Here is a 26,595-nt window from a genome sequence, read left to right on the forward strand (position 1 = left end):
ATATATCTATTAAAAGGTAATAGTCTGCAGATTCAGAAAACGCAAAAAAGTAAAAATTGAACTTTTCATGATTTTGAGCCTTTCCGGACCCCCTTAATGGCATAAATCTTACCGCGCTTTGTCTAATATTAATGTTTCTTGTTATACAAGGTATGGCACCACTGAACGCTCAGCAATCTTACTCTCTTAATGCTACATCTCAGCTCTGTACCTCTTCCATTTTTCGAGCGATTATTGGCTCATTACTTTTTTCTGGTGTGATGTTCTCAGACTGTAGCTAAACGGGTTCCACAGAATAGGACCTAAGGAAACTGCAGGCACCCTGTGAACGTTATACCCTGCCAAAATCCGAAAACAAAGACGTGAGGACGAAAGTCAACGTCGGTGTGTCTTTCCTTGTTACTGAGGAAGGTAGTTTTATAGGCCATGTGCTGTTCCTTATCGTATAAACGATTTGGGAGACAATCTGAGCATCCGTCTTAGGCTGCTTGCAGATGACGCTGTCATTTAGCGTCTAGTAAAGTCATCGGAAGATGAAAACAAATTGCAAAGCGATCTAGAAAAGACATGTGTAGGGTGCGAAAATTGGCAATCGACTCTAAATAATGAAAAGTGAGAGGTAGTCCGCATGAGTGCTAAAAGGAATCCGTTAAACTTCTGTTAGACGACAAATCAGACTAATCTAAAGGCCGCAAAATGAACTAAATACCTGGGAATTACAGTTATGAACAACTTAAATTGGAAGGAACACATACACTCAGTGTGTCTTTCCTTGTTACTGAAATATTGCACAGTCACAGCCAGTAAATCTGATGTGCCGTAATAGAAATGTGTGTCTCCATTACATCTACACACTCTCTACTATCTTGTTCGTATTCCTGATCGTCCTCGATTATTGGTAGAGTGGTTGTCATCGCTGTAAATGAGTATAAGCTCACCGGACCAAATATTGGTCAAAGCTTGAAAAGAAGACGCTAGCCACTCTGGAGCGCTGTAGGTGGTGTACAACGGCTGCCTCGCGGTCATGTGCCCCTTCTTTGCTGACGTAATTCATGGCAGTGGATTGGTGTGTATGTGTCAGCCGGTTTTATGGAGTCAGCGTGTAATTTGGTCACTGTGGAGACGTTGCGAATTGCATGACAGAGATATCATGTTTCGATGTATGTGGTCCACTCCTTCCTTGCCTCATGTGTGTAATGCGAGGGAGGCTGGGTTGACACGCGTACATATGTATCTCAACTCACCAATTATGGGTTAGTCACGTAAAAGGGGACTGTTATAACGATATGTTTACGTAACGTGTACACATAAACATACAGTAATAAATGTCCCCGTTCGTAGTCGCTAATTATAACAATATGTTTACGTTTGTGCTGTAACATATAGCAATAATCAGCGGTGGAAATATATTTGCGAACGCCGACCGTTTGCGGCTGTTTCTTGTTGGATCGTCTGATCAGTCGGAAGTTGCATTGCAGAGGAGAGTAAATGCCTATTCAAAGAATAATTATTTTTGGATAGCTCAACATGAATTTCCTAAGGGACCGTAGTTTATCATGCATTTACCAGTAGAATATGGCGCGGAGAAAATATTTCGCCGCATATAACTTCCGTCCGATTTCGACGAAAGAATTCGTGACTGTGAACTCTCTATTTGGCAGAAACATAAAGAAAATTAAATAACTTCATGAAGGAGTGAGACATAGATTCTATATTAAATAAATAGTCCATACACCAATTCCACTTAAATCTGAATTTATGGCAATTAATAGATGAACTTACACTGCAATGAATGATTTAACATGGATGCCGTTTCGACTGGCACTTCTCTTCTTGTAATAAAAATTATTCCTTTGACGTTTTCACATACACGTTGCACAATAAATTTACTGCTATGCAGTATTGCACTTTTAGTATTGCACTTTTACTTTACACTAAAATAATATTATTTTTAACGGCGTTTCTGTTAACAAAAAACATTTACAACAAAAAGAGTCTCTCGTGGAACTGCAAAATACGACACTATACAACAGTAATTAGACCCGAAGTTCTCTACGCATCTGAGACACTAAACCTTCAACACAGAACACTAAAAGAGGAATTAGAAGTGAAAGAACGTAAGATAATGAGGAAAATTCTAGGACCAAGAACTAAAGATGAGGAACATCATCCAAAATCCAATGCAGAAATATATAAAAATATCTCCAAAATAACAGACACAATGCGCATGAGAAGAATCCAATTCATGGGGCACTTAGAAAGAATGGACTCAAACAGGTTAACGCACAAAATCCATACATTTTTAAAGGACAAAACTACAAGACCGAACTGGTACAAACAGACGGAAAAAGACCTGAGAGAATTAGGGTCTCCAAATCTACATGATAGAAATGAAATCAGAAAAATCACAAACACACGGGGTTTTGAGGAAGAAGAGAGAAAAACTAACCGACATACATGGTCTACGCAACGAACGCTAGCCCATTCGTTGTTTATGAAGGAATACTGGGCGAAAAGGAAGGCCAACAAATGTTGATTACGCATGGTCCTAAGTGATCCATCCGCGAAGAAGAACAAGAAGAATACGGCGGCAAGACATGCACGTCCGACACAAGTTACAAGAGACAAGAGAAGAATGAGTAACTGTTCATCGATAATATCTCGTACATCAAAAAAATGTGTAAAAGTGTTCTTCTTCTGTCCGTTTTTCGCGGCGCGGTTTTCAAAGTCAATAACTCACTGCATCTCTGATGGCGCTTCGACAATAAACAAGTTACGTCACAGGTCGTTCACCTTTTACATTCTCGCAATATTATTTGCTAACTGTAGCTGTTGCCGAGCGACTGTTCGATTAGTGAATGATTTAAAATGATAAGGCAATCACATAATGTTACACTGTGTACTGAGATTTTTACGTGCACTTAGTCAGTTAATCCGCAAGGTCTCAGGTGGATCTGTTGAGTAACTGGTTACAATCTTATTTTATTGAGGCAGAGTAGCCTGCACCTACCGCAGAGTTCTGCAACATACTCGTATACTGTCACCATAAATTCGAGGCCTAATGCTAGTCACCGAGATTGGGGTAATGGGAGCAACCCTGTCGACTAACCTTCTTTGTCCCAAGCAGTAGAATCTGTGAGGAGTAGCCGTCTGCCTGTCAGCTGACCATGACTGTACAACGATAAATTGACTGTGTTTGCTCCACCCAATGAACTGACCTTCATTGACCCACAGTACGAGTAATGGGAGTCACCCTGTAAATTAACTGTCATAATTTGTTACGATTTTACTATAACACAGCGATGTGTGTGGCAATTATTTACAATTGATCTGTAGTTGATGATGTGTGGAGGGCGACGTATTATGTAATTTCTACTGTGCGATAACGTAAGCTACTGATATGAGTATAGGGTAACAAATGTTTAGTACGGCAGGCATAGGGTCACTGTTACATTCGGCCGACTTTGAAAGACGACTGTTTAAAGCATAGAAACCCCTGTTTGCTACCTCTACAAATGTTAAATACTGCTTTTTATGTAGATAATAAATAATGGCCTCGATGGTATACGGCACCTGGATCTAGACATAATCAACGTCTCAACTAAAAGTGGAGGCATGATTTCGTGATAGTGTCTCCGCATTGGGGCTTTATCATCTACAACAAGCTTTGATAAGCAAAACTCATCAGTATTGTGTGGTAGAAGAATCAGTCAACATGCCTTGCTCCAAGGTGCTAAGCACCACTCAGCTATTAGGGAAGAACACGAGGCTAACTAAAGAAGGCTTTGGTTTGTCGTTATTATGAGAGAACCTGGACAGTCTTGTTACTGACATTGGGAACATAAATTCTCCGAAAATGGCATACTCTTTCACAAGAAGAATTTTAATGTGCTTAAACCTATAACAGAACAATATTATGGTGGTTAAAATCGGTGATCAAGTGGACTGCCAAGAACATTAATTTGGAGAAGGGACGGTCTGTAATATTAAAGACGGAACTGTGTGCTACATTTAACAATTATCTATGTGGTAAATTATCCATGGTCAACTCTGCAAGAGATGGCGTGAAAGCAAAACTGTCATATCTCTTACACTTGGATGATAATATGTCAGCTACAAAGTGCTGGAACCATTTTCAGGAAATATAAAAATTCTGTGGCTCTACCATATAAAGTAGAATTGGATGACATCAAAATGACTGTCCTAATGCATCAGCTGCCTCGGATATTGCAGCAGCTTTGTGTAGACGACTAGATATGACACAAGATTTTTCTGTAATTTTTCGCAAAATAGAGATGTGGGGTCACATAACATTAAACCACCTCCTTTGAGTGCAAGGACGCTTCGGACGAATAAGCAATGTCATGGAGAGCAACAATAGGACAGTTGGATTAGGCTGTTTAAAACGACTGAACTCCAATCGTAATGATATGTGTGTCAAATTACAAGCACAGGATATTGACCAACATCTTATCGATTTTATAAAGTGTCCTCGTATCTGTCTACAAAATAAATTTACATTATCCTTTGCTAAAGAACATAGTATTCTCAGACTGGAAGCTACGATGTAGAGCTATAGGAAGGATGCTGCTGCGTTCGAACCAGTGGAAGGCTGTTTAAATATATTAAAAACCAACGAATAGTACTTAAAATGTGCTCCAATACACTCTGCACCAAATGTTTCTCTGTGGTATACATTACTAGATAGCTAACAGATCAGTTGCTGTGTTATGTTTAACAGTGTTCTGTTGTAGCAGTAAGAATATGCAAAAGTCGATGGGTGTAAAAATCAACATTCTAGACAGTATAGAAAAAGGACATAACTTTTAATTATACACCTGAAAACTATTTGAAACTGTCAACTCAGACTCCAACAAGGAGAATCTACGTACTATACATGAGTGTTAAATCGAAGTTTAGGAAACTAATTTTCTAAATCAAGGACAGTGGTGTCCACAATACTGTTAAATAAAGACATTTCCAAATTGGGACTGATTCCCACAAATAACATTATTCCACTCTTGTTTAATAAAAAGATCCAAAGTATCAAATAGAACTGAATCATTCTCATTTAAAGTAATTATGCCTTTAAGTACGGTTAATGTATTACATGTACTCAAAAGAACGCTGGAAACAGAAGAGATTGTATCCAAAAAACAAAACCTGGATTATTTGGCGGAAAAAACTGTTGTGAAGGAAGAACATAAACTACTGCTGGAAAAAAAGCATTGCAGATGTGGAAGCAATGTTTACATACCACTTTAAACACAGTCAATTGCAGAAATCTGCCTACGACTAATACAAGGCAACAACATATGCTGCGAAATCAAAGGAATGTTCCAGCATCTTGAGGCGCCGGTAGACACAGAGAAGGATTGATCCGATGATGTTTACTGTATTAAAAGACATATGAAAAATCTGTTTATAAACATCCATTCCCAATCGGATCTGCTCAGAAACGATAACTGTATTGTACTTAAATATGATGGCCTGAGCATTATGCATCCAGCAACAGAAAAGCTGTTTGTAGAGCTTAAAACCATCAGAATAACTAAATTTAACAAGCAGTCACTTACAATCATACTAAACTGGAAATTTTAGAAGGGAGTTCTGCAAGAACGTGGCAGTGAAGAGTGCACTATTTTCGTCCAGGAAGGTGTGGAATGTTTTACCAACCGTTCAAAGGAGGAAGTAAAAGGCAACATTAAAATCCTCTAAAGTTCTCAACTAGAAGAATTACTAGAAACAACGGTGGTGATTGTTAAGGGGATAAAAGGGGTAGTACGTAGGAGAAAAAGTAGATATGTATCAGAATTCAGTAACGTATTTTCTTTGTATTTATGAAGTTAGTGGTTGGACAAACAATCAGGTGACTTAAATATAGATATACATTATAAGTTAAAGTTAAGATGGATGTTTCTAAAACCACACTAAACAAATATAAAATTGTTTCTTGGGTATATTGATGATCAAAAATTAACAAAGATTTTGTGAACATAAATTTGTTTTATTACTTGTTACCCTACAAAAAACCTTTAAAACCTCTCCTAGTTATGATGAACTACATACATCTTTTAGATGGTGATGTTGAGAGGTAGTTCGAGGTGGGTGGTTGCATGACCCTGAATCAGCCTAAACTAGGTATCGAAACGCATCACAACCTCCATTTCTAACATGTAGGAAACTGTGAAAATATTAATTTTGATTTTAGTATACGTATGAAAAATATAGTTGATGAGAACTGTACCTAATGTAAACACCGTAAGTTGATGTCTCTACTGCCTTAACAAAGGAAAAGCTTTAAGAACATTTTGTAAGTGATTTTATTGTGTGTGTGTGTGTGTGTGTGTCTGTGGCGTGTGCGTGCGTGAAAAATGAAAGAATATATAATAAATGTGGAAAAAACACTTAACTGCTGTGAAGACCTTAACCTCGAACGTGTGTGTGAAAATGTAAAAATATAATACACTTTAAACTATGAATATCCCTTGTCATAACTTGAGTGTGTGTAATAGGCTACGCTGAACAGCGTACGTAGATGTACTTGGTCGTTACAGGATCTAGAGTTATTGTTATGATGCCAACTAGCAACTGGTTCCAGCGTGCATTCTAGCATGCATAATTTGTACGCTCTGGTAACTCATAACATGACCGAAAAGCAGAGATGGAGTATTTGAGTGGTAACGAATTACGTTAAATGAAACTAGCATGACATCATAACTGAAAACAAACTTGACATCTTTCTGGTGTCTCAAACGTAAGTTTTTTCACGCTGGAACATAAGAAGCAGAAAACTGATATACACTCCTGGAAATTGAAATAAGAACACCGTGAATTCATTGTCCCAGGAAGGGGAAACTTTATTGACACATTCCTGGGGTCAGATACATCACATGATCACACTGACAGAACCACAGGCACATAGACACAGGCAACAGAGCATGCACAATGTCGGCACTAGTACAGTGTATATCCACCTTTCGCAGCAATGCAGGCTGCTATTCTCCCATGGAGACGATCGTAGAGATGCTGGATGTAGTCCTGTGGAACGGCTTGCCATGCCATTTCCACCTGGCGCCTCAGTTGGACCAGCGTTCGTGCTGGACGTGCAGACCGCGTGAGACGACGCTTCATCCAGTCCCAAACATGCTCAATGGGGGACAGATCCGGAGATCTTGCTGGCCAGGGTAGTTGACTTACACCTTCTAGAGCACGTTGGGTGGCACGGGATACATGCGGACGTGCATTGTCCTGTTGGAACAGCAAGTTCCCTTGCCGGTCTAGGAATGGTAGAACGATGGGTTCGATGACGGTTTGGATGTACCGTGCACTATTCAGTGTCCCCTCGACGATCACCAGTGGTGTACGGCCAGTATAGGAGATCGCTCCCCACACCATGATGCCGGGTGTTGGCCCTGTGTGCCTCGGTCGTATGCAGTCCTGATTGTGGCGCTCACCTGCACGGCGCCAAACACGCATACGACCATCATTGGCACCAAGGCAGAAGCGACTCTCATCGCTGAAGACGACACGTCTCCATTCGTCCCTCCATTCACGCCTGTCGCGACACCACTGGAGGCGGGCTGCACGATGTTGGGGCGTGAGCGGAAGACGGCCTCACGGTGTGCGGGACCGTAGCCCAGCTTCATGGAGACGGTTGCGAATGGTCCTCGCCGATACCCCAGGAGCAACAGTGTCCCTAATTTGCTGGGAAGTGGCGGTGCGGTCCCCTACGGCACTGCGTAGGATCCTACGGTCTTGGCGTGCATCCGTGCGTCGCTGCGGTCCGGTCCCAGGTCGACGGGCACGTGCACCTTCCGCCGACCACTGGCGACAACATCGATGTACTGTGGAGACCTCACGCCCCACGTGTTGAGAAATTCGGCGGTATGTCCACCCGGCGTCCCGCATGCCCACTATACGCCCTCGCTCAAAGTCCGTCAACTGCACATACGGTTCACGTCCACGCTGTCGCGGCATGCTACCAGTGTTAAAGACTGCGATGGAGCTCCGTATGCCACGGCAAACTGGCTGACACTGACGGCGGCGGTGCACAAATGCTGCGCAGCTAGCGCCATTCGACGGCCAACACCGCGGTTCCTGTTGTGTCCGCTGTGCCGTGAGTGTGATCATTGCTTGTACAGCCCTCTCGCAGTGTCCGGAGCAAGTATGGTGGGTCTGACACACCGGTGTCAATGTGTTCTTATTTCCAGGAGTGTAGTTCGATATAGAAGTACTGGAAGGATAAAATGCAAAGAAGGTACCTCAGAACGTCTCAAATGAAACTTTTAACGTGAAGTAAAAGCGTCCCTATTATGTAGTTGCGGGAATCAACAGATATCACAGTAATGTCAGCGTTGAAACATCCATTCCTCTACCATTAAGGGGAAATAATGGAGGTTACAAAGTATTTACTTGTGGGGGTCTGAACGCAAACGAAGGAAATACCACCACTAATGGTTAAAAATAGGGTTTCCAGAGTTGTGACCCTACTGATCAGCCATCATTGTCAGATCTCATAATCTATCATATGACATGTTGGGAACAGACAAAATTCGGTAAGCAATGAAGACTGGAATTCACGATCCAGTGGTAGAAAAATTGGAAGTTGGATGACGTCGCTACAAACACTGAACACACATCTACATCTACATCCATACTCCGCAAACCACCTCACAGTGTGTGGCGGAGGGTACTTTCAGTACCTCTATCGGTTTTCACTTCTATTCCAGTCTCGTATTGTTCGTGGAAAGAAGGATTGTCGATATGCCTGTGTGTGGGCTCTAATCTCTCTGATTTTATCCTCATGGTCTCTTCGCGAGATATACGTAGGAGGCAGCAATATACTGCTTGACTCCTCGGTGAAGGTATGTTCTCGACACTTCAACAAAAGCCCATACCGAGCTACTGAGCGCCTCTACTGCAGAGTCTTCCACGGGAGTTTATCTGTCATCTCCGTAACGCTTTCGCCATTACTAAATGATCCCGTAACGAAGCGCGCTGCTCTCCATTGGATCTTCTCTATCTCTTCTATCAACCCTATCTGGTACGGATCCCACACTGGTGAGCAGTATTCAAGCAGTGGGCGAACAAGTGTACTGTAACTTAATTCCTTTGTTTTCGGGTTGCATTTCTTTAGAATTCTTCCAATGATTCTCAGTCTGGCATCTGCTTTACCGACGATCAACTTTATATGATCATTCCATTTTAAATCACTCGTAATGCCTACTCCCAGGTAATTTATGGAATTAACTGCTTCCAGTTGCTGACCTATATTTCTTTCTATTACACTTGTCTACATTGAGATTCAATTTCCATTCCCTGCACCATGCGTCAATTCGTTGCAGATCCTCCTGCATTTCAGTACAATTTTCCATTCTTACAACCTCTCGATATACTACAGCATCATTTGCAAAAAGCTTCAGTGAACTACCGAAGTTATCCACAAGGTCATTTATGTATATTGTGAATAGCAACGGTCCTACGACACTCCCCAGTGGCACACGTGAAATCACTCCTACTTCGGAAGACTTCTCTCCATTGCGAATGACATGCTGCGTTCTGTTATCTAGAAACTCTCCAATCCAATCACACAATTTGTTCATTAAACGACTGTGGAGAACTGTATCGGACGCCTTGCGGAAGTCAAGAAACACAGCATCTACCTGGGAACCCGTGTCTATTGCCCTCTGAGTCTCGTGGACGAATAACGCGAACTGGGTTTCACACGATCTTCTTTTTGGAAACCCATGCTGATTCCTACATAGTAGATTTCTAGTTTCCAGAGAAGTCATTATACTCGAACATAATACGTGTTTCAAAATTCTACAAGTGGTCGACGTTAGAGATATAGGTCTATAGTTCTGCACATCTATTCGACGTCCCTTCTTGAAAACGGGGATGATATGTGCCCTTTTCCAATCCTTTGGAGCGCTACACTCTTCTAAATCTACATCTACATCTACATTTATACTCCGCAAGCCACCCAACGGTGTGTGGCGGAGGGCACTTTACGTGCCACTGTCTTTACCTCCCTTTCCTGTTCCAGTCGCGTATGGTTCGCGGGAAGAACGACTGTCTGAAAGCCTCCGTGCGCGATCTAATCTCTCTAATTTTACATTCGTGATCTTCTCGGGAGGTATAAGTAGGGGGAAGCAATATATTTGATACCTCATCCAGAAACGCACCCTCTCGAAACCTGGCGAGCAAGCTACACCGCAATGCAGAGCGCCTCTCTTGCAGAGTCTGCCACTTGAGTTTGTTAAACATCTCCGTAACGCTATCACGGTTACCAAATAACCCTGTGACGAAACGCGCCGCTCTTCTTTGGATCTTCTCTATCTCCTCCGTCAACCCGATCTGGTACGGATCCCACACTGATGAACAATACTCAAGTATAGGTCGAACGAGTGTTCTGTGAGCCACCTCCTTTGTTGATGGACTACATTTTCTAAGGACTCTCCCAATGAATCTCAACCTGGTACCCACCTTACCAACAATTAATTTTATATGATCATTCCACTTCATATAGTTCCGCACGCATACTCCCAGATATTTTACAGAAGTAACTGCTACCAGTGTTTGTTCCGCTATCATAAAATCATACAATAAAGGATCCTTCTTTCTATGTATTCGCAATACATTACATTTGTCTATGTTAAGGGTCAGTTGCCACTCCCTGCACCAAGTGCCTATCCGCTGCAGATCTTCCTGCATTTCACTACAATTTTCTAATGCAGCAGCTTCTCTGTATACTACAGCATCATCCGCGAAAAGCCGCATGGAACTTCCGACACTATCTACTAGGTCATTTATATATATTGTGAAAAGCCATGGTCCCATAACACTCCCCTGTGGCACGCCAGAGGTTACTTTAACGTCTGTAGACGTCTCTCCATTGATAACAACATGCTGTGTTCTGTTTGCTAAGAACTCTTCAATCCAGCCACACAGCTGGTCTGATATTCCGTAGGCTCTTACTTTGTTTATGAGGCGACAGTGCGGAACTGTATCGAACGCCTTCCGGAAGTCAAGAAAAATAGCATCTACCTGGGAGCCTGCATCTAATATTTTCTGGGTCTCATGAACAAATAAAGCGAGTTGGGTCTCACACGATTGCTGTTTCCGGAATCCATGTTGATTCCAACAGAGTAGAGTCTGGGTTTCCAAAAACGACATGATACTCGAGCAAAAAACATGTTCTAAAATTCTACAACAGATCGACGTCAGAGATATAGGTCTACAGTTTTGCGCATCTGCTCGACGACCCTTCTTGAAGACTGGGACTACCTGTGCTCTTTTCCAATCATTTGGAACCTTCCATTCCTCTAGAGACTTGCGGTACACGGCTGTTAGAAGGGGAGCAAGTTCTTTCGCGTACTCTGTGTAGAATCGAATTGGTATCCCGTCAGCTCCAGTGGACTTTCCTCTGTTGAGAGATTTCAGTTGCTTTTCTATTCCTTGGACACTTATTTCGATGTCAGCCATTTTTTCGTTTGTGCGAGGATTTAGAGAAGGAACTGCAGTGTGGTCTTCCTCTGTGAAACAGCTTTGGAAAAAGGTGTTTAGTATTTCAGCTTTACGTGTGTCATCCTCTGTTTCAATGCCATCATCATCCCGGAGTGTCTGGATATGCTGTTTCGAGCCACTTACTGATTTAACGTAAGACCAGAACTTCCGAGGATTTTCTGTCAAGTCGGTACATAGAATTTTACTTTCGAATTCACTGAACGCTTCACGCATAGCCCTCCTTACGCTAACTTTGACATCGTTTAGCTTCTGTTTGTCTGAGAGGTTTTGGCTGCGTTTAAACTTGGAGGGAAGCTCTCTTTGCTTTCGCAGTATTTTCCTAACTTTGTTGTTGTACCACGGTGGATTTTTCCCGTCCCTCACAGTTTTACTCGGCACGTACCTGTCTAAAACGCATTTTACGATTGCCTTGAACTTTTTTCCATAAACACTCAACATTGTCCGTGTCGGAACAGAAATTTTCGTTTTGATCTGTTAGGTAGTCTGAAATCTGCCTTCTATTACTCTTGCTAAACAGATAAACCTTCCTCCCTTTTTTTTATATTCCTATTAACTTCCATATTCAGGGATGCTGTAACGGCCTTATGATCACTGAATCCCTGTTCTGCACTTACAGAGTCGAAAAGTTCGGGTCTGTTTGTTATCAGTAGGTCCAAGATGTTATCTCCACGAGTCGGTTCTCTGTCTAATTGCTCGATGTAATTTTCGGATAGTGCACTCAGTATAATGTCACTCGATGCTCTGTCCCTACCACCCGTCCTAAACATCTGAGTGTCCCAGTCTATATCTGGTAAATTGAAATCTCCACCTATAACATGCTGAGAAAATTTATGTGAAATGTACTCCAAATTTTCTCTCAGTTGTTCTGCCACTAATGGTGCTGAGTCGGGAGGTCGGTAAAAGGAGCCAATTATTAACCTAGCTCGGTTGTTGAGTGTAACCTCCACCCATAATAATTCACAGGAACTATCCACTTCTACTTCACTACAGGATAAACTACTACTAACAGCGACGAACACTCCACTACCGGTTGCATGCAATCTATCCTTTTTAAACACCGTCTGTACCTTTTTAAAAATTTCGGCAGAATTTATCTCTGGCTTCAGCCAGCTCTCTGTACCTATAACGATTTCAGCTTCGGTGCTTTCTATCAGCGCTTGAAGTTCCGGTACTTTACCAGCGCAGCTTCGACAGTTTACAATTACAATACCGATTGCTGCTTGGTCCCCGCATGTCCTGACTTTGCCCCGCACCCGTTGAGGCTGTTGCCCTTTCTGTACTTGCCCAAGGCCATCTAACCTGAAAAAACCGCCCAGCCCACGCCACACAATCCCTGCTACCCGTGTAGCCGCTTGTTGCGTGTAGTGGACTCCTGACCTATCCAGCGGAACCCGAAACCCCACCACCCTACGGCGCAAGTCGAGGAATCTGCAGCCCACACGGTCGCAGAACCGTCTCAGCCTCTGATTCAGACCCTCCACTCGGCTCTGTACCAAAGGTCCGCAGTCAGTCCTGTCGACGATGCTGCAGATGGTGAGCTCAGCTTTCATCCCACTAGCGAGACTGGCAGTCTTCACCAAATCAGATAGCTGCCGGAAGCCAGAGAGGATTTCCTCCGATCCATAGCGACACACATCATTGGTGCCGACATGAGCGACCACCTGCAGATGGGTGCACCCTGTACCCTTCATGGCATCCGGAAGGACCCTTTCCACATCTGGAATGACTCCCCCCGGTATGCACACGGAGTGCACATTGGTTTTCTTCCCCTCTCTTTTTGCCATATCCCTAAGGTGCCCCATTACGCGCCTGACGTTGGAGCTCCCAACTACCAGTAAGCCCACCTTCTGCGACCGCCCGGATCTTGCAGACTGAGGGGCAACCTCTGGAACAGGACAAGCAGCCATGTCAGGCCGAAGATCAGTATCAGCTTGAGACAGAGCCTGAAACCGGTTCGTCAGACAAACTGGAGAGGCCTTCCGTTCAGCCCTCCGGAATGTCTTTCGCCCCCTGCCACACCTTGAGACGACCTCCCACTCTACCACAGGTGAGGGATCAGTCTCAATGCGGGCAGTATCCCGGGCAACCACAGTCGTAGTCCGATCGGGGGATGCGTGGGACGAGCTGGCCGTCCCCGACAAACCCCCATCCGGACCCCCACAGTGATGCCCATTGGCAAAGCCTCAAGCTGTGTGACCGAAGCCAACACTGCCTGAAGGTGGGCGCGAAGGGATGCCAACTCAGCCTGCATCCGAACACAGCAGTTGCAGTCCCTATCCATGCTAAAAACTGTTGTGCAAAGAACGTCTGAACTAATCTACAGAGAGCGCAAACAAATCGATACAAAATTTAAACGGTTATTAAAATACAAGATTGCCTAGTAAATGCAGTAATGCTGCTACTTGCGCGCTGCTGACACACTGCTCGGCGGCGGAAGGAGACTAGGCGATTTTACACTATTCAGGTACTAAAACGCGATACTACAACTCTCAAATACTATAATACGCCCGAAATTTATGAATTAAACAATGCAAGTACAAAAAACACGCAAAGAAATTGAGAATTAAACTATGTAACAAATGAGTGAGCTAGGAGTATACGACTTGCTGCTGCAGCTGCTTATCCAACGGCGGCAGGGAGCACACTGACTGACCAACCGACACTGGCCGTTCAAAACAAATACACCAGACGACTACGCGAATTTACACTATTCAGGTACTAAAACGCGATGCTACAACTCTCAAATACTATAATACGCCAGAAATTTATGAATTAAACAATGCAAGTACCAAAAACACGCAAAGAAATTGAGAATTAAACTATGTAACAAATGAGTGAGCTAGGAGTATACGACTTGCTGCTGCAGCTGCTTGTCCAACGGCGGCAGGGAGCACACTCTAGAGACCTACAGTACACCGCTGCAAGAAGGGGGGCTAGTTCCTTCGCGTACTCTGTGTAAAATCGAACTCGTATACCATCAGGTCCAGCGGCCTTTCCTCTTTTGACACCAAGTGAATAGGATTCGACAGAAGTATTTCTACGGTGGCGTCAAAGCTAGAGCTCCAGTGAAATGATCGACAGATTGAACTGGAAGACAACAAAAGAGTCATGGATAGTGGAACTATTCTCTTAAATTAAAAGCCAAAAGATTCGAATATAAATGGAGGAACATGGAGAAACGTAACAGTTCTTCGAAGAAAAAAAAATCATTGGTAATGACTATGATGGAAAAATTATATGATCTCGGGTTGTTATAAAGGTGTACCGGCAACATATTCGACATTATCTGATATCACAAGAGAACTAGCAGCTTTTACAGGAACACACAAGTTATAATAACCCCACAAAAATAAGAGAGAGAACAGGATTTAGTTTATGATCGTTTAGTAATTCGGAGAGTCTCAAACCAATGTACTGAAGGCACATAAGATTCATCCATTAGCAAACAATAAGACGTGGAACGGGAAACTTCCACAATTCGGGAAAACGTGAAAGGTTTTGAAGCTGGAGAAGACCATTAGTTGCTTCTAAGAGACCCAAAGGAGCCCAAGACGTTCAGTCATTAATCGTTTAGAGGGTGGTAAAAAGACGAGTGCTCATACATTCACCAACCGAGGACCAAAGAAGGCATCGTTAGGTCACCAGGCTCCTTGTTTAATAGCTGCTTGTTAAATGCTTATTTCCTTGAGAAGTAATATCTGACCAGTGGGACACCTACCAAACTTGTGGAAACGCCTCGCAGAAGGATACTTTAGTTTAAAATAACGTGTTAGCGAATCTTCTGAAAGACTGCTCCGGGAATTGACCCACGAGCAACTCATAACAGGGTAGACCAGCGTGCCTATCCTGTTAGGGTTTTTGTTAAGAAGTTGTTGTCTCTAACAAAACGTTCCTCTGAGAATTTAGCTCTTCCAGATAGAAAAGCAACTCTTATCGTTACGTTAGCCACGCGGGATTAGCCGAGTGGTCTTAGGCGCTGCAGTCATGGACTGTGCGGCTGGTATCGGTGGAGGTTCGATTCCTGCCTCGGGCATGGGTGTGTGTGTGTTTGTCCTTAGGATAATTTAGGTTAAGTAGTGTGTAAGCTTAGGGACTAATGACCTTAGCAGTTAAGTCCCATAAGATTTCACACACATTTGAACATTTTTTGTTACGTTAGAAAAGAGTTTGCCAAAAATTTGAATAGACAATATTGGTAGTAAATTTGCACCAGGCGTCAAAAGCACAAGTTGTTATTTTAGAATAACAGATAAATCCGAAATATTTGCAGCCTAACTACGACTTCAGATATATAAAATATCTGACGACCTACGAATTTCGAAAGTAAAGTGAAGTACATTTTTCGAGGAGAATTAGGTATGAAAATGCTTTTTGAAAGATGCATTCCGTAACTGTTGAGTGCTGTGCGAAATAACAATCGAATTTTGTACTGCAGGTCAGACATATATTCACCTAGACGTCAGAGTCGAACAGAAGCAGCAAAAAAGGACTCGCTGCAAGAAGGTGCTCAAACGTCAAGTGACAAGCGTCAGTCCATTGCTGCACTGACGCGTCTCAAGTGTCGTTCATAATTTATTTAAAGTCATTACAATCTGCGTTCTGTTCCCAACAATTAATAAACACGGTGTCCGTAGTTAAAATTCCAGTTTCAAAACGCTGTGGAAAGAGAACCTCTGCTCGGTATAACTTTTAAGAGAATGTTATGGACGCAAGACAGACGTCATGAACAAAACTAAACAAAATTTTACCACTAGATGACGCTGTAAGGCTCTTAAAGTAAATGGGGTCGGCTACAAATGACAGACGAATCGCAATATGACTGCAATATTTTGAATTGCACATTACACTATTTGTATTGTTCAATGTACATAACTGCACAAGTTCGGAAATCAACAGTTGTGGCAATGTTAGTTAGGTAAGCCCATTCTACCACAGCAAGATCGTACCACACCAGATGGATGAATCGGGTTTTAATTGTCCTGAGACTAAAAACTGCATAAAAGGCAGAGAGACTTCGGTTTCTTATTGACCTGGGGCCAGGCACCGCATAAAAAGCAAAATGATATTGGATTATAATTGTATTGAGGCTGGAGCAAGATATGTTCAGTATGCTGTTCGCCGTTCCCTGCCTCAAGTTGAAATAGAGAAACAGCATATTTCTCAGTAAATCTTAGTGTCTCGGGGGTCACGTTCAGAATGCATTGCGTAAAGCATGTCTTTAGTTCAGGTATGCTCCTAACTGGAGCACTGATGGCAACATCTTGAAGGTACCCCACAGCCAAAAGTCACACGGATGTAGACCGGGTGATCTGGACGACCAGGCTATAAGGAAATGACGGCTGATAATTACAGCGTTTCCGAAACGCTTTTGCAGCAACCGCTTCACTGGCTGTGCAGCGTACAGAGCAGCACCATCTTGCTTAAAAATAATACTACCCTCATTTCCACGCTGTTGAAGCTTTGTCGTGAAGATGGTGCGGAAAAGTGTCTCGAAGCGTTTACCAGTGACAGTATAGGTAACAGGATCCATAGAACTCCTCCTTGAAATAATGGAGGTCTGCGATAAAATATGTCATCAACCATCCACATAGTCCCGTTTTCAGACTGAAGTGGTACCGGTTGACGTGTGCGCTGAATTTTCCTTCCTCATATTCTGCAATTTTGCGCATTGACATATCCTTAGATATGGAAATGGGCTTCTTCTCGCAACACAATATTCCATGACCATTCATTGTCCGCTTCCATGAGAGCAAGAAATTCCAGCGCGGATGTTTGTCTTGCTGGCAGATCAGCAGGAGGCAACTCCTGGACGTGGGTGATGTAGTATGGATAGCAATGTAGGATGTTTCGTAGCATTTTACCCCCCGTGCTCGCAGGCATGACGAAGGTTCGGGCAATTCCCCGCGCACTGCAAGTTTGCACCCCACCGCTCGACCCCTCCTTGCGGAACTGTGGCCACATCTGTGACAGACGTCGGATCAATTGCTTTCCTACCTTTACCATATTTCACTTCAAAAAGATCCTTTACTAGAGGCAATTTTTCATGGGTATTCACTGGTTTTTAGCTTGATCCATGACTAGCAACGGTCACACGGAGACAGACCAAGGGTAGAGACTTGTGTCCAGTCGGGCGCTCGTGGGAGTTTCGGCTTGTCTTTCGGAGGAGAAAAACAGAGGAATGAGACGAAGCACCAGCTGGTGATAAGTATACGTGGCAACCAAATGGTTCAAATGGTTCTGAGCACTATGGGACTTAACTTCTGAGGTCATCAGTCCCCTAGAACTTAGAACTACTTAAACCTAACTAACCTAAGGACGTCACACACATCCATGCCAGAGGCAGGATTCGAACCAGCGACCGTAGCGGTCGCGCGGTTCCAGACTGAAGCGCCTAGAACCCCTCGGCCACTCCGGCCGGCATACGTACCAACCAATGCATTGCTCGGACCAGAATGGGTGCCGCTTTACGGCAGCTTCTCGCATAATGCTCCCTGTGCAACGTGAAGTCGAACAACGTTGCGTGCTGAACACCTGTACTCGCGCACAATCTTAGTTTTTAGACCCAATGCTTCCGACGAAAGCGCATTGCAAAGGAACTTTGGGCCGTACCGACGGGTCGCCATCTGAATAAGCTTTGCAGAAAGTAGTCAGTAACAGAGACCTCTGAGCTGCTAGAGAATACTTCAGCTGCAGAAACGGAACAATAACATGATCCGGAGGAATGGGAAAGAGGCGTCTGCAGATAAAGAGAACGGCAGTTCTGACAGTCAGTAGCAGCAGATCACGACGCTTGCAATTTTTCCACTGAGTGCAGAAGGTTGTGAGAAGCTGCTGGTGGGACTAGGCAAGTATGAGAATATCCCAGCGTTTGTAGGGTAAAAGAAGTTGCGCGAATCTTTTGCTTTTCTCGAGTGACTGAAGGTTCGTTTACGACTCGGCCAGTGTTGTTATTTGCATGTGGTAATTTTTCATTCTTCTGGCAGATTCGGGCAATCACTGTGTTTCCACTGCATATTTGTCTTCCTGTAAGTAAATCGTAGATTATGGTTATATGCCATTTACCTAACTAAGAAGTCTTTGCCGGGAAATTAAATTAATAGATTAGGACTGTCCAATTTAAAATATTGTCAATTTTCCTGATTTATTCTTTTCCTGAGATCGAATAGTGCCTGTAATAATTTCATATGCGTGCATACGTTACCATAGAATTTTATAGTAAAGAAGGAGTTGTGTGATTGTTTCATTTCACAGCTAGATGATAGATGATTACCGTGTTAATTATCTTTTGTGAGATGTAACACCAGTGTCTCATGTTTGCTAGAGCCACGCCTGTACTCTTACTTTTTTATGTGTGGTGCCTGATTTTTCATACACTTCGAAAGAACAGAAACCACACATATGTTGGTGAAACATACGGCTTTACAGCATTTCATGATATGTTCAGTGTGAATGCGGCCTATTAATGATGTAGGCGTGGTGCACTGATTTTTTTAATGATGTTTTTGAGGAAACATGAATTGAGTCGTGTAAGAGAGGGATTAACGTCGCCAATTGCGAGGAATCCACGGAGTCTGTGGCATAGCGATTTTATTTTATTTTATTTTATCTTTTTTTTTGTACTGATGCGAATTTGTGGGTGATGGTCTACGACCCAGTGGTGAGACGATGTTTTATTTGAAAGTGCATCTAATCACGTTTTGACAGGACGAGTATCTATGCAATGGAGGAAACCCATTGAACAGTAATTAATGAGATTATGATCTGTAAAACCCAAATCTTTTGAAGACGACAAGGGAAGACTATAATTCAAATCTATGCTAACATGATAATTACACTGTCAAACAAAGATAAGCTCAGTGACAGGAGTGTTAGTATCGATTAAATTATTATTTAAAAATGGGAGATCTTTAGGAAGGAAGAAAATGAGTAGTCAGAGTTCTGAGTAAGATCTTAATGCCTAATTTGATCGGGTATAAATGGAATACAGAAACATGATATAAATCTTGTAGCAAAACTGTGCGACCCACAATAGCTCTAGCTTGAGAAGTATTTAGTGGTGTAATGGTCAATGCAGACACTAACAATGGTGAGGTGTCAGTGAGACCACTGGGAAAAGCAGTGATCCATTCTTCCACGGAAGTCGTAGCAGTGTTGAGGGTCCAATCATCGCTCCGCTCGTTATTGGTATAGACGGTAGTCGTAGGAGATTTTGGAGTGCTAATCGTGCGCAAGCTATATACACTCTGTCTATTGAGGCCACATAGACAAAGTAATAACAGCAAGCTGTATGTGCGGGATTAGAGTACGTAGTTCACAACATTATGTGTAGCGCTATCTAATACAAAGTATCCGGATACCTATTAGCGGAAATAATAACGAGTTTTTTTTTCGTCTTTCGTCTTTACGAAGGCTTGAACTCTGCTGTGAACACTTTCAATAAAGGGTGTATATGTCCGTGAAGGAACAGCAGCCAAATCTTCATCAAGATTCGAAACTAGAGAAGGTAACGATGTTAGACACTGAGATCTGGAGTTCAGCCGGCACTCTGACTTATCCCAAAGGTTACATTGGATTGAGACAGGGCGTCTGGGTAGGCCATTCTATTTCAGGTATATTGTATACGAAACGTTGTTTCACAGACGCCTCTTTACGACAGGGTGCAAAGTTGTGCTGATGGTTTATGTGGAGCTGCTTGAACTTTGTAACCCCCACCCCCCAATTCAATTCTTTTTAACGCCTCCTTTTTTCTCTTTTCTTTTCAATATCTGTCTACCTCGACAGTTTGTACCCTATACAGCCTTGTCTAGTAGCATGGAAGTTTTCCGTCCTACTGTCCCTCCTTCTTCTCAGTGTTTTCCATATATTCCTTTACTCAGCTATTCTTTGCAAAACCTCATCATTCCTTACCTTATCCGTCGATCTAATTTTCAAAATCTGATATTCTTCGATTCTCTTCGTTTCCAGTTTTACATTCTCAGAAATTTCTGCCTCAAATTAAGCCCTATGTCCCGTACTAGTAGACCTCTCTTGGTCATGAGTGCTCTTTTTGCCAGTTCTAGAGTTATTTTTGTTTCCTCGTTGCTCTGTCTGTCATGGATTATTTTGCTGCCTAGGCAGCAAAATTCCTTAAGTTCATCTACTTTGCAGGCCGGTGTGGCCGAGTCGTTCTAGGCGCTTCAGTCTGGAACCGCGCGACCGCTACGGTCTCAGGTTCGAATCCTACCTCGGGCATGGATGTGTGTGATGTCCTTAGGTTAGTTAGGTTTAAGTAGTTCTAAGTTCTAGGGGACTGATGACCTCAGATGTTAAGTCCCACAGTGCTCAGAGCCATTTTTTCATCTACTTTGTGATCAGCAATCCTGTTGTTATGTTTCTAGTTGTTCTTATTTCTGCTACTTCTAATTACTTGCGTCATTCTTTGGTCTACTTTCAACCCATATTCTGAAATAATTAGACTGTTCATTCCATTCAGCATAGCCTGTAATTCTTCTTCAGTTTCACTGAGGACTCTAATGTCATCAGTGAACCTTATTGTTCATATCCTTTCACCTCGAATCTTCAACGTTTCTTTTATTTTGATCATTACTTCTTCGGTGTATAAATTGAACAGAATGGGTGAGAGACTACATCCCTGCCCTACACCGTTTTTAATCCAAACACTTCGTTCTTGGTCTTCCTTTCATACTGTTCCCAATTGGCTCTTGTACATATTGTATATTATCCGCCTTTCCCTATAGCTTACCCCCAATTTTCCTCAGATTTACGAACACCTTCCACAATTTTACGTCGTGAACTCTTTTTCCAGGTCGACAAATACTATGAACGTGTCCTGATTTCTCTTTAGTCTCTCTAGCATCATCAAATGCAACTCCAGAATTGCCTCGCTGGTACCTTTTCCATTTCTAAAGCTAAACTGATAGTCATCTGCACATTCTCAATTTCCTTGACCAGTCTTACGTGTATTACTCTTGAAAGTAGCTGTTAAGCTGATTGCGCGATAATTCTCGGATTTGTCGACTCTTGCAGTCCTCGGAATTGTGTGGATGACGTTTTCCCCAAAGTCAGATGGTATACGGTCAGACTCATTTGTTCGAAAAGGAAACGTGAATAGTAGTTTTTTTACCCGTTACCCGACGATTTTAAAAATTATGATGGAACGTTATCTATCCCTTCTGCGCCATTTGTTCTCAACTCATCCAAAGTTCTCTTAAATTCCGATGTTTCTTCCCTGTAATCTCATGTTTCTTCGTCTGTCAAATCATCATCAGGTCTTCCCCATCATAGAGGCCTTCAATGTACTCTTTCAATCTATCTGATCTCTTCTATGCATTTAACATGAAAATACCCATTGCCCTCTTGCTTTTAATTTTACTGAACCCTGTTTCGGCTTTTCTACACTTTCAGTCAGTCTTTCTGAAAATAATATCTTTTTCGATTTCTTCACATTTTTTCGTGCAGTCAGTTCACCTCAGCCTCCCTGCACTTCCTATTTGTTTCATTCCTAAGTGAACTGCATTTCTGTATTCCTAAATTTCCCTGAACATTTTTGCACTATCCTCTTTCAGCGATCAACTGAAGAATTTATTCTGTTACGCTTGGTTTCTTCGCAGCTACCTCCTTTGTACCTACGTTTTCTTTCCAACTTCTCCGGTTGCCCCTTTTAGAGATGTCCACTCCTCTTCAACTGAACTGCCTACCGAGCTATCACTGTCGCACCCTATCTCTACATTCCTTAGCACTCTCGTAGTCCTTCCTCTATGGTCGTTGATTAGTCTATTCTCTTACGATTCAGCCTGCTCTTCATCAATGCTCAACAGTGACCCGAGTCTATATGTGCTCGTGGGTACGCCTTACAATCTAGTATCTGATTTCGGAATCTCTGCCTGACTAATGTGTAATCTAACTGAAATATTCCTATATCTCCCGGCCTTTACTAAATACACTCCTGGAAATAGAAAAAAAAAACACATTGACACCGGTGTGTCAGACCCACCATACTTGCTCCGGACACTGCGAGAGGGCTGTACAAGCAATGATCACACGCACGGCACAGCGGACACACCAGGAACCGCGGTGTTGGCCGTCGAATGGCGCTAGCTGCGCAGCATTTGTGCACCGCCGCCGTCAGTGTCAGCCAGTTTGCCGTGGCATACGGAGCTCCATTGCAGTCTTTAACACTGGTAGCATGCCGCGACAGCGTGGACGTGAACCGTATGTGCAGTTGACGGACTTTGAGCGAGGGCGTATAGTGGTCATGCGGGAGGCCGGGTGGACGTACCGCCGAATTGCTCAACACGTGGGGCGTGAGGTCTCCACAGTACATCGATGTTGTCGCCAGTGGTCGGCGGAAGGTGCACGAGCCCGTCGACCTGGGACCGGACCGCAGCGACGCACGGATGCACGCCAAGACCGTAGGATCCTACGCAGTGCCGTAGGGGACCGCACAGCCATTTCCCAGCAAATTAGGCACACTGTTGCTCCTGGGGTATCGGCGAGGACAATTCGCAACCGTCTCCATGAAGCTGGGCTACGGTCCCGCTGGATGAAGCGCCGTCTCACGCGGTCTGCACGTCCAGCACGAACGCTGGTCCAACTGAGGCGCCAGGTGGAAATGGCATGGCAAGCCGTTCCACAGGACTACATCCAGCATCTCTACGATCGTCTCCATGGGAGAACAGCAGCCTGCATAGCTGCGAAAGGTGGATATACACTGTACTAGTGCCGACATTGTGCATGCTCTGTTGCCTGTGTCTATGTGCCTGTGGTTCTGTCAGTGTGATCATGTGATGTATCTGACCCCAGGAATGTGTCAATAAAGTTTCCCTTTCCTGGGACAATGAATTCACGGTGTTCTTATTTCAATTTCCAGGAGTGTATAAAGCCTCCGCTTGTGATTCTTCAGTAGAGTATTCGCTATTACCACCTGAAATTTATTACAGAACTCAATTATTCTTTCTCCTCTCTCGTTCTTGGTACCGATCGTATGTTCTCCCATAAACTGTTCTTCTATTTCTTGGGTGGGTGACCATCCGGTCTGCTGAGCGCTGTTGGGAAGCGGGATGCAGCAAACTGAAAAGGTACTTGATTGAGAAGTAGAGGCTGCGGTCTCGTGGGACTAATGACCTCAGCAGTTGAGTCCCATAGTGCTCAGAGCCATTTTGAGAGCGGTCTCGTAAACTGACATACGGCCGAAAGAGCGGTGTGCTGACCACATGTCCCTCCATATCCACATCCAGTGACGCCTGTGGCCTGAGGATGACACTGCGGCCGGTCGGTACTGTTGGGCCTTCCAAGGCCAGTTCGGACAGACTGTAGCTTAGTTTAGTGTATAAGTTACGTATGAATTAAACTTGTACATACCTTCACGTTGGTGGAGGCAGATTGAGTCACAATCATCCTGTAAAAAAGAAATTATCATATTTTTAACATTTAAAGAACATAGTTCTTATATAGGAAAACAGCGACCTGTAATAATTATGTATAAACAGGAATCAGTCTTGATCGGGATCATAAATGATATTAAGAGTGATATGTGACATGTAAATTATTTGAATCAGAGGGAAACGCTGCATAGTGGTTTAGGAACTGGGTGTCACATGTGTATATAAGGAACTTAAGAAGGGAGTACAAAACACTGGAATAGATGTGAGAACTAGTGTCTCAAAATAGAGGAGGAAAACGGCCTCAAAGAGATAAACTTGATACTGCAATCAATTTCAATTTGTCATTCAGATTCAGAGATTTAATTAAGAGTTTTTTTTGTACATTACTGGCATATATATGAGGGCGTTTAGAAAAGTAAAGATACAGTGGTTGGCAGTCCTTAAACAGAACATTTATTTAGAAATCGTCAGTTACATCTTATTAACTTGATTATTTGTTATTTTTCGACATAATCACCCCCGTTATCCAAACATTTGTTAAGTCGGTGCACAAGCTTTTGTATCCCACAGTCATAGAAGGTTGCCACCTGTTGTCAGAACCACATTTCAACTTCATCTTTGATCTCTTCATCGTCGTGGAATGATTTTCCACCAAGATATAACTTCAGGTAACGGAAGACATGGAGGTCGGTCGGCGCAAGGTCCAGGCTGTATGGCGGAAGGTCCAATACGTCCCATTTAAATTGTTTGAGTAGTGCTTTGGTTACGAGCGCTGTGTGAGGCCCAGCATTGTCAAGAAGCAAGCGGACTCCACTTGTCAGCATTCCCCTACGTTTGTTTTGAATTGCCCTTCAAAGACGTTTCAAAGTCTGACAATATGCAGCAGCATTAATCGTCGTTCCAGGAGGCATAAATTCCAATAGGAGAATGCCTTGTCTGTCCCAAAAAACAGAAGCCATGATGTTCTTCGCTGAAATCGACGTTTTGCAATTCTTGGCTTTTGATGAATTAGAATGGCGCCATTGCATTGATTGTTGCTTGGATTCAGGTGAATCGTGATAAACCCACGTCTAGGCACCTGTCACAATGTGATCAAGGAACTCATCACCTGCTTCAGCATTGCGTGCGAGGAAGTCGAGTGCAAAGCCCATCCTTTTCTTTTTGTGTTCTTCTGTTAATAGTTTTGGAACCCAGTGCGCACAGAATTTCCCGTACCCTAACTTGACAGTCACAACGTCATACAGAGTTTTCACTGACACGTCCGGTATTATCTGAAGCAATTCATTCAATGTGAGACGTCTGTTCGCATGAATTGCTTCCTCCGTTCTCCAAAGAAGGGCATCAGAGATCACAGATGGCCGACCTGTTCTTTGTTCGTCATGAACATCGGTCCTACCTTCAGAGAATTCGTTACATTTTGTCGATTCATGATGTTCCCATAATCAGAAACAATTTCTTTTTGAATATCTGCTGGTCGCTGACCTTTTGCATGAAGAAAACGTATGACGGAGCGCACTTCGTATTTGGTGGGATTTTATATCGGCGCAGCCATTTTAAACACGACATACACCAACCAGAAGCAACGTTCAATTGCTGAACGACCGCGAGGAGAAAGCTAACGGTTCAAGGTTAACACGAGTGCCCAAAACTCTTCTGTTCCTCTGGCGTACGGTGTATCTTTACTTTCCGACATACCCTCGTATATTAAAACACGGAAGTGTGGAATTAGCAGTTAATAAAGTAAACGAGAGTATTAGGAACGGCAGTTGCTGAAATGTAAATAGACTACTCAGCCATGCTGACTCCGAATTATGCCTATCCTTGTACTTGGCAGTCTATCTACTTCCGATTCCCGCCGTTGTTGCAGTTATGCCGTGGTTCTTCCTTCTTCTACGAGTGGCAGCAGCGATGTGTATCGATACTTGCGCCGTGTACCATCTTTGGTCTTGTGCATATAGTTTCCAGCTAGTGTGTGTGCGGGCAGTCGGCCGGTTGGTGCGGACCAGGGAGGATATCTCAGTGCGGCCGGTCGGATGGCTCTGCTGAGTCCCTGCGCAGTGTCGGAGCGTTTGTGTAGCTGTCCGATCGCTACGAGCATCGTGGCTCACCGAGCCAGAACTTCAAAGTTGAGCGGTGTCCTAAGTACGCAAGCCACGTCCGTTCATGTTGTGTCGTTCGTTTCGGTGGTTTGCCGTTGGTGAGCTTTTCCTGTGAGCAACAGCGAGTGTTTGTAGTGGTGAATTCGAGCCGCCAAGCAGTGGAATTAACTACTATAGTCAACTAAGATTCAAGTGCACCAGCGGAATTTTCTGGATTGTGGCCGTTAGTGTTCTGGCTATCTGCCCTGACCACTGACGTACACTCAGGCAGTGTTCCTTTTGGTGGAGTCAACCATATTACCTTATTACCTTATTTCAGATTCAAGTGTACCAGCGGAATTTTCTGCCTTGTGGCCGTTAGTGTTCCGGATACCTGCCCTGGCCACTAACGTAATTTCAGGCAGTGTCCTTTCCTCAACTGTTGTCACTGTTCATCATGGTGTGTAGTTTTGACAGCTTAATACATATTTCTGAGCAAGCATTAAAGGAAACAAAAGAAAAATTCAGAGTAGGTATTAAAATCCATGGAGAAGAAATAAAAACTTTGAGGTTCGCCGATGACATTGTCAGAGACAGCAAAGGAC

General features: G+C 43.4%; 1 protein-coding gene across 1 annotated transcript in view; it reads right to left on the bottom strand.

Annotated features, from left to right (window-relative positions):
• The window catches only part of LOC124711583 (putative lysozyme-like protein), a 192,210-nt gene that overhangs the window by 140,294 nt on the left and 25,321 nt on the right, over positions 1-26,595 (bottom strand). The window contains exon 3 of the mRNA XM_047241730.1: positions 23,890-23,926. Coding sequence (XP_047097686.1) covers positions 23,890-23,926 — 37 coding nt within the window. The remainder of the gene's footprint in view (positions 1-23,889; positions 23,927-26,595) is intronic.

This window comes from Schistocerca piceifrons, chromosome 8, assembly GCF_021461385.2.
Source record: "Schistocerca piceifrons isolate TAMUIC-IGC-003096 chromosome 8, iqSchPice1.1, whole genome shotgun sequence".
NCBI lineage: Eukaryota > Metazoa > Arthropoda > Insecta > Orthoptera > Acrididae > Schistocerca > Schistocerca piceifrons.